The following is a 9455-nucleotide window of genomic DNA, read 5'->3' as shown; positions in this document are numbered from 1 at the left end:
CCATCTCGTGTATGTGTGTTTGTGTCAGGGGGAAAACACGGGGTACAAAACGTACACCATACGACAAGTAAAAGAGCCTTGCACTGGTAGCCAACTCAGATTTACACTTTCTGCTGCGCGTCGACTCTGTCGCCAGAGAAATGTAGATGACCAGCAAGTTCAGCGACGAGATCTTCATATATCAAATACCCATTGTCAGGGAGTCCGTCTTGTATTTCCAATACCCAAGGCTGTCCACAAACTGCTCTGTATGTGGCACAGATGTCTTGTGTCATCATCCAGTAAACTGCTCAAGAAGTGCTTGAGCGGTTTATATTATAAAAGTCCTTGACAATTTTGCACTCAGTCTACTCAAAAGAGCAGAACCTTTGCACACCTGTAGATTGACAAGACTATGAAAGTCTTTATACCAAAACGTTGTTCTCTGTAAGTATTTTGTCAGTGAAGACTGTCCCGAGCCCTTTTGTTCTACTTTGGCACTCGGTAGCAGTGCACTGCCAACTATGAGTCACTGAATGATCGTGGGTGTACTGAACAGGAATTTGAACAGGTGTCGGGTGGCCAGAATTATGTCTCATTGCTTATTATATGTGTGATGGACAGGTGTGGAGGACAGACTATTGCTTTGCCACTGGAGTCATCCTGTGTTGTAGCCTGATTACGGGTCAGGGATCGCTGGAGGGCGTTTCCCAAGACTAGAATTATCTTTCCAACAAGCAACTACTTGAGGAGAGACAAAATTGCACCACAAAGGGTCAAGCCAAGTGTGATGTCTTATGATCACCCACGTCGTCTTTAGTAAGAGTGGTGGGTTAGGGATTTTTCCAATGGCATAATTTCACAGCCGTTTCGACAAAAGATGAAGACGAACCAAAGTCTTGTTCTAGTCTGGGAAAATATCCCCAAACCACCAACCTAACCTACCAGAACACTTGGTAAACCTGGACTTCTGTCACAGTTGGTAAACTGTTGAGAGAGAGCGCAAGATGGAAAGAGGGACAGACAGAAAGAAAGCAAATGTCCTTGCCCCCGCTCTATCTCTCTTAAGGTGAAAATCTCTTCCAAGAAGAGCCTGTAAGATCAGAATTCTGTGCTCAAGTCAGGTGTGAATATAGTCTACCTTCACACCTGTCAATCTCTAGAATATAACCCTCATTGGGGCGCAAGAGCCCATACAAACATTTTATGGTCTCATAAAGTCAGAGCCCTGTTCATTGTCTACGGAGCATCCTCAGATTTTTCATCCCAGTGACATCACCAATTGGAATGTCTCTGATTTCTAGCTTTAGGAGAGTGGTGCGTGTTTACAAACACTGACTCAACTCTCCTAGGACACAGAAAGAATGTACGTGATTCCTCCGTACGGGATCAAATAGGGATATTGCTAATAGATGTATATTAGTATTGTGAGAAATTAATCGATTTCATATGCTACAGCCTAGGACGTGACGGGCAGTGTAAGTAATTTAATGGTTATGGATTGTACATTCTATCTGGATTAATCACTTCCATGGTTCACAGATGGCGAGTCTTACCATAGAAATATGAGGCTGAACAATCGTCTGGATTTGAACCCCCTGTGAGACAAATCTGACTCGTATATGGCTGTCAAAAAGGGGGTAATCAAGCTCTATGTGGTTAAAAGCAGAATCTGCAATCGAGATATATGAATAAAGGAGCCCCAGCAGCAGAATTCAAAACAGAAGATTGGTTGCAAAATTGGGAGTAAAATAGCTATTTTCACTTATGCTCAGATGAGAAAGATTACAAAGGTTTAATTTCCATTCACAACTCAATTACTTCAATAACGTATGGACCTAATCTGGGCCTTCAATCCTTGAGTGGAGAGATGGTAACCGATTTCTGATGAATTTTCTAACAATCATTTATGCCTGCACAAAGCCAGCTTAACACCTTTAAGAGGGCCGCCGTCTTGAAAGGTTCTCTGACACAGCGTAACAGCCCCATTCCTCTGGCACAGAGGAATCCCACAACCCCTTGCAACAGGCCCAGACATGAACCTCGCCTGCATTGTGCTCCATTTTCAAGATGAAAGACTGCAGTGGAGAAAATGTTCCCCTGTATGGTATCTAACCACATTCATGCTCCCTCTCATTCACAAACAATGTATTTCCTTTTTGCAGTGGTGGACTAAGTATTTCTACTCAAGTACTGTACTTTTGAGCTACTGGTGCTTTATGTGAGTATTTTCATTTTAGGGAACTTTGTGCTTTTAAATATTGTACTTTTTACTCCACTACATTTTTCAGTTACTTTGAAGAAAAGCACTGCATAGAAAACATGGCAAAAATGTATGAATATTATGTACTTTCACATTTGAAGCCTGTTAACTTCAAGAGGACGTAATCAGAGCAGCATAACTGGACCACAAACCATTTTAACATAACCTTCAGAGGTCAATAGACCAAGGATCGAATGCCCCCAAGCACTGGAATACACAAACATCATGTAGAATACATATTTTTACTTTAGATACGCAAGTACATTCAATAGCAAACACTTCTCTACTTTTACTTACGTAGAATTTGAATGGACTTTTGCTTTTACCAGAGTACTCATTTATCTGGGTATTTCTACTTATACTTAAGTAAAGGAACTGTGTACTTCTTCCACCACTGCCTTTTTGTCTGTTGTACAAGTAAGCACTATAGACAAACATATTTGCCAATCTTTATACAGGATCTACACAAAAAAACACAGAATATAGGAGGGGGGCAATAGCATCAAATGAAAAAAAGCTTTTACAATCTGCAATGTCAACATGTGGGTTACACACTAACCTCGTTCCCAGCTTTATCTCGTGAGTGTGTAATAGTTACACACCAACTTCCTCGTGGGGAGGGGGTGGGGTTTATTCTTGCCCGTACATGATCCATGGTCATGCGTAATCAATCCATTACATCCATGAAAAGTGAATGTGGTGGTTCCACGGTACAAGGCACACCTCGTGAAACAGGAAGCATCTCTCTCCCTTTAAATGGCTGAGAAAATATGCCTGTAACCTGGAAACTGACTAACATAGTGTCAAGTTCAAAGTGGGACGCAGTCACGATAGAATGGCTAAAATGCTGCATTTTCAGAGTCCACAATGGGGTATTTAACGCTCATCTCGGCAAACTTAATGCCAACATTTGATTAAACAAAGCACATAGCATTTAACATGGCATAATGTAACTGTTACATACTGTGGACAAGGGTGTGGCACGACATGAGGCAACATTTGATGGTACATCAAAAGAACAAAAAGAAAACTGACTTAGAATCAGTGATGTTTGCCAGTTCTTGACCAACACCTTTTGTTTTGTTCCCCCCCCCCCCCCTCCTATGGAAACAATTAAAATACAGGCAATTCTTGACCAACAACTTTTGTTTTGTCCCCCCCCCCCCTCCTATGGAAACAATTAAAATACAGGCAGTATTTCACTCTAATTTGACAAAAGACAAATTTCTTGTCCGACCAGTCTTGTTGGAAAGGTGGCTCTAGTCACTGGAATTCTGTTGCTATGGGACAGTTTGGACCCAAGTGTATTCCCTGTTATACAACCGTTGGTTCCGACCAAGTAATTTGATTGGACGAGAGGCGTTCCATGAGCGCTGACATAGAGAATAACAGCACTGAGACTTTGTATCACTCCACTTTACTGGTGTTCTAAATAACAGAAGCTGTTAACTTGTCTGAATCAAACATACAGATACATGTACATGATACAAAGTAGCTGGCATGCTGTAACATGTAGCCTACTGTCTGTAGACCTACATAAAGTAGCAAGCTAGTGTGCACTGTGCAGGAGAATGTTTATGTTGCTTGGCAACAGTCCAGTTGTAGAACTATGTGTTGGCAAAGCCAAATAAATGATGAAATAAACAAATAAATCATAATCTGTTGTTTCTTATTAATGTTAACTAATATGACGATTGTATAAAAGCAATATCACACTAGAGGTTGTGCCGTTGTACTGAATATGAGCACGGCTGATTATCATCTTTGGCACTCAGCCTGCGGTGGCAGCCGTGCTCATATTCACTCCCTCTCGTGCCATATTGCTTAATTAGCGATTGTATCAGCCAGTCTCCTACACAGAGCATTCCACTGTTAAACATCTCTGCCCCAAGAGGACGCAAACTAACCATTGCTAACCTATACGCATTATTATATATAAAACATATTGAATAAATAATATATTATCGTTCCTCCCATATTTTCTTGCCTCCTTTATGAATAAGAACTGAATTTCTTTCTTTGAAAAAAGTTGAATAATTTTATTTCACAGCGTCCATGGAAACGACAATGAACACAGCTATAAAGGGTATGGTTTCCTTATGCAAAAAAGAACGTGCGTTTACTTTTATGATAAATACTTAAATGGTCAGACATGCCTAATCTTTGGTTATTAGTGATACTCTGTGTGTACACCCAATTCAAAGTTACAGCCACAGTTTCTTTCAGACTAATTTGGTCAGAGATATAAGGATTTGGTACAGATTTAGTCTCTCAAGCAGACGTTTAGCAGGCTGTGACGTACAGCTGTAGAGACGGAGGTGTTTAGCAGGCTGTGACGTGCAGCCGTAGAGACAGAGCTGTTTAGCAGGCTGTGACGTACAGCCATAGAGACAGAGGTGTTTAGCAGCCTGTGACGTACAGCTGTAGAGACGGAGGTGTTTAGCAGCCTGTGACGTACAGCTGTAGAGACAGAGGTGTTTAGCAGCCTGTGACGTACAGCTGTAGAGACAGAGGTGTTTAGCAGGCTGTGACGTGCAGCCGTAGAGACAGAGCTGTTTAGCAGGCTGTGACGTGCAGCCGTAGAGACAGAGCTGTTTAGCAGGCTGTGACGTGCAGCCGTAGAGACAGAGCTGTTTAGCAGGCTGTGACGTATAGCTGTAGAGACAGAGCTGTTTAGCAGGCTGTGACGTATAGCTGTAGAGACAGAGCTGTTTAGCAGGCTGTGACGTACAGCTGTAGAGACAGAGCTGTTTAGCAGGCTGTGACGTATAGCTGTAGAGACAGAGGTGTTTAGCAGGCTGTGACGTGCAGCCGTAGAGACAGAGCTGTTTAGCAGGCTGTGACGTACAGCCGTAGAGACAGAGGTGTTTAGCAGGCTGTGACGTACAGCCGTAGAGACAGAGCTGTTTAGCAGGCTGTGACGTGCAGCCGTAGAGACAGAGCTGTTTAGCAGGCTGTGACGTATAGCTGTAGAGACAGAGCTGTTTAGCAGGCTGTGACGTATAGCTGTAGAGACGGAGGTGTTTAGCAGGCTGTGACGTACAGCCGTAGAAACAGAGCTGTTTAGCAGGCTGTGACGTATAGCTGTAGAGACAGAGCTGTTTAGCAGGCTGTGACGTACAGCTGTAGAGACAGAGCTGTTTAGCAGGCTGTGACGTATAGCTGTAGAGACAGATGTGTTTGGCAGGCTGTGACGTACGCAAAATAGTGGTAATAATACATTCGTCAAATTATACAGTTTATAAAGTAGAGTAGTATAAAAACCAAAATTGTTAGTACTATACATAATTGTTGGCATATGTTACACTTGTAGCAGTCCATCGATACACATTCATGTCTCCTAAAAAAGACAGTAAGAATACGGAGACACGACACAGTAAAAGGGGAGAAAGATATATCTATTTCCAGTGTAGACACTGATCCTTTGAAAATAAAAACGATATGACTCATTTGACTGCCAATGAGGGCTGACCCCAAACAATCATCACGATTGAATTGCTCCAACAGACTCTTTAGTCTTTAGTTGGTGTTTTTTTTTTTTTTTTTTTAATGTATGGACAGTTCTTTTCGGTAGTATGTCATACATTACAGGCTTAAATGTCCACTATGCAGTTTTAGGAGAAAAATATAACCTAATAAACAAACTGTGCTCAGAGGAAAACTGGGTCCCTGGAACACTGGAGCTAGAAGCGACCTGGAAATTAACTGGTTCATTTCAGTCCATGTTAATTTGCCCGGCTGCGAACAAAGCGTAGCAGTACATACACAGCTGGGAATCAGAAACCTGAAAATGTACTGTTTTCATCCTTGTTTACAATGGCAGGTGGCGACCATTTTGTCTACAGAAGTATCTTCTAGTCTTAAGTTTGGTTCAGTGCCTCAAAATTAGTTTTGATTCAAGACGACAAGAAATAATTTAAGAATTATAGTCATTATGTTGTAGGCACTGTAAATGTAAAATAAAATAAAAACGTCCCTCCCCTGAAACTGCATAGTGCACGTATAATTCCACAGCACACCGCCTATGTTACATTTAAAATCTGTCAACAAACCCAACATAGAATTTTAAAAGAAACATAGCAAAATATGATATATATATATATATAAAAAAGAATTGCACACTGTCAATGCACTGCGTCTTTTGTGCATTTCTACAGCATTCATACATACAGACACACACACACACACAATAAAAAGGGTTTGTTCCACTAAAAGGCCTTGGACATCTGCAGCGAGTATTGTAAAAACTGTTAAGTCGCCTTCAGGTGAAACAGGTCTAGCCTGAGAACAAGAGTCTCGGGTAGTGGTTCATTCTGATTGTCTTGATTAGTTGCCTTTACAAGTTCTGGATACTTTGCGATCCTTCAGTTGTTGTTGTTGTTGTTGTGGTAGATAGAAATGTTAAGTTCAGGTTAGTTGCAGCAGTGTTGTATGGAGTTGGTGTAGTAGTTTGGCTGGTGGTGATGGTGGTGATGTAGTAGTAGTAGTAGTAGTAGTAGTAGTAGTAGTAGTAGTGTGCTCATACAGGAGCAGAGTAGTTGTAGTGGTTTCCATGCTGGGAGTCGGGGGGCTGGGGGCTGGGTTTACACTCCAGCTGTTCACTCTCCACCGTCTCCGCTGCCGCTCGTGTGCAGCTGGGGGGGCGAACCTGGGGGTGTTTGAAGAAGTCCGACACGTAGCAAACCTGAGAAGGAATGAATTAAGTTTATTTTCTGTCTTGTTTACAGATCAATCAAAAACACACGTGTGTGGACTGCCCAAAAAAGAATTGATGTAAAAAAAAAATAATCACAAATGTACATAATTTCAAGGTAAGCTCACACACAAAATCCAAAATCAATGACCGAAAAAAAGGAATAGGCTGAAGCACATGCTTATTTTTGCCTATCCTTTTACAAATTCTTAAAAAGTAAATATATTTTAATATAAAAAGAAAAATACTTAAAATATGCTGCAAGATATCATTTTTTGAAAAAAACAAATGTTTGATGTTTTACTCAACTGTACTCCCGAATTATTTTATCCTTTAAAGCTTTTTTAAATCTCCCCTGAGAAGTACACAATTATTCAACCCGTCACTAAGGCTATTCCATCATTTAACTCCCAAAATTTTAAACACATCTAGCTTTTACATGAGTTCTTACTTTTTTACATGTTTTAAGAATACATAACCCTCTTAAATTATACTTTCCTTCTCTTGGTTTAAAGAGACATTGAATACAAACTGGTAGGCTCCAAGGTTTTTATGTACACCATATCTACAAAATGTGCAGGACTGAATAATGGATCATGGAAGAGAGGAGAGAAGACTTAAATAAGAATACAAATAATAGCTCTGAGACAACGACACACGCAAGGATTGCACACACACACACACACATGTAAATACATATTACGTACACACAAATGTGCATACACAAGCGCATAGGTCTACTCACAGTGAGCACGGCGATGAGAGCCCCTTGCAGTAAACCCACCACCACATCACTCCAGTGGTGCTTGTAGTCAGACACACGTGTGTACGCTACATACACAGAGAACGCCACCAGGAAGAACTGGATGGTGGGCCGGACCAGGCGGGTCCACTTTCCCTGCATGCGGGCCTGAACATACAGCTGTACACACACACACAGAGTTATGGATCATTCATTAAAGGGCCACTTTGCTGATATTCAACCTTAATCCTATCACGCTGCTGTGGTAATCAGACATAACATAGCGTACCAATGTGTTCTGTGTATCGACAGCTTCCTCCCCCAGAGACTCTGCTAGATGACTTCATCGGTGGAGAGCAGACCTCTAATGAACTGCACAAGCTATTTCTTCAACTGTAGTAGACCCCACTCCAGGACGGTTGACGAAAACAGTTGAGGAAATGGTGTCTGCAGTTCACTAGAGGTCTGCAGTTCACTAGAGGTCTGCAGTTCACTAGAGGTCTGCAGTTCACTAGAGGTCTGTAGTTCACTAGAGGTCTGCAGTTCACTAGAGGTCTGCAGTTCACTAGAGGTCTGTAGTTCACTAGAGGTCTGTAGTTCACTAGAGGTCTGTAGTTCACTAGAGGTCTGCAGTTCACTAGAGGTCTGTAGTTCACTAGAGGTCTGTAGTTCACTAGAGGTCTGCAGTTCACTAGAGGTCTGCAGTTCACTAGAGGTCTGTAGTTCACTAGAGGTCTGTAGTTCACTAGAGGTCTGCAGTTCACTAGAGGTCTGTAGTTCACTAGAGGTCTGTAGTTCACTAGAGGTCTGTAGTTCACTAGAGGTCTGTAGTTCACTAGAGGTCTGTAGTTCACTAGAGGTCTGCAGTTCACTAGAGGTCTGCAGTTCACTAGAGGTCTGCAGTTCACTAGAGGTCTGCAGTTCACTAGAGGTCTGCAGTTCACTAGAGGTCTGTAGTTCACTAGAGGTCTGTAGTTCACTAGAGGTCTGCAGTTCACTAGAGGTCTGTAGTTCACTAGAGGTCTGTAGTTCACTAGAGGTCTGCAGTTCACTAGAGGTCTGCAGTTCACTAGAGGTCTGCAGTTCACTAGAGGTCTGCAGTTCACTAGAGGTCTGTAGTTCACTAGAGGTCTGCAGTTCACTAGAGGTCTGTAGTTCACTAGAGGTCTGTAGTTCACTAGAGGTCTGTAGTTCACTAGAGGTCTGTAGTTCACTAGAGGTCTGTAGTTCACTAGAGGTCTGTAGTTCACTAGAGGTCTGCAGTTCACTAGGTCTGCAGTTCACTAGAGGTCTGCAGTTCACTAGAGGTCTGCAGTTCACTAGAGGTCTGCAGTTCACTAGAGGTCTGCAGTTCACTAGAGGTCTGCAGTTCACTAGAGGTCTGCAGTTCACTAGAGGTCTGCAGTTATAATAATAATAATAATGCAGGACCTGTTGCAGAGGTCATTATTCGGCATGCAACGACACTCAATGTTTTAGTGGTACACACAGCGGTTAGTTTAGCACACACACCGGAACACACACGCATGCATTGTCTCTTTAGGATCGCAGATGCGATTTGTCTCTGCGATTAACCCATCCCGTCGTCCTTCCCCCCCAAGGGCAGCCGGGAGCAGACAGGCGTCAACGTGAGCCGCGCCAGGGGACCAATCCAAGTGCTCCTGTCCGTCTTCGTCAAGGACGCCACAGCGTTAGCGATCTGTTGTTGTGCATGTTTTTCCATTGGGTTTATCTTATCGGGGAGGAAACCCTTGCAAGCACGGGGAGAACATGCAAAC

At 42.5% G+C, this 9455-nt stretch overlaps 1 protein-coding gene across 1 annotated transcript in view; it reads right to left on the bottom strand.

Annotated features, from left to right (window-relative positions):
• Positions 1 to 5816: 5816 nt before the first annotated feature.
• The window catches only part of plpp2a (phospholipid phosphatase 2a), a 40052-nt gene continuing 36413 nt past the window's right edge, over positions 5817 to 9455 (bottom strand). Inside the window, exons 5-6 of the mRNA XM_084310907.1 lie at positions 7681 to 7857; positions 5817 to 6926 (exon numbers count right to left, since the gene is read on the bottom strand). Of these exons, the coding sequence (XP_084167033.1) occupies positions 6762 to 6926; positions 7681 to 7857 (342 nt within the window). The 3' untranslated portion in view covers positions 5817 to 6761. The remainder of the gene's footprint in view (positions 6927 to 7680; positions 7858 to 9455) is intronic.

This window comes from Notolepis coatsorum (genome assembly GCF_963971535.1).
Source record: "Notolepis coatsorum genome assembly, chromosome: 3".
Taxonomy (NCBI): Eukaryota; Metazoa; Chordata; class Actinopteri; order Aulopiformes; family Paralepididae; genus Notolepis; species Notolepis coatsorum.
This window is presented reverse-complemented; position numbering and strand designations above follow the sequence as displayed.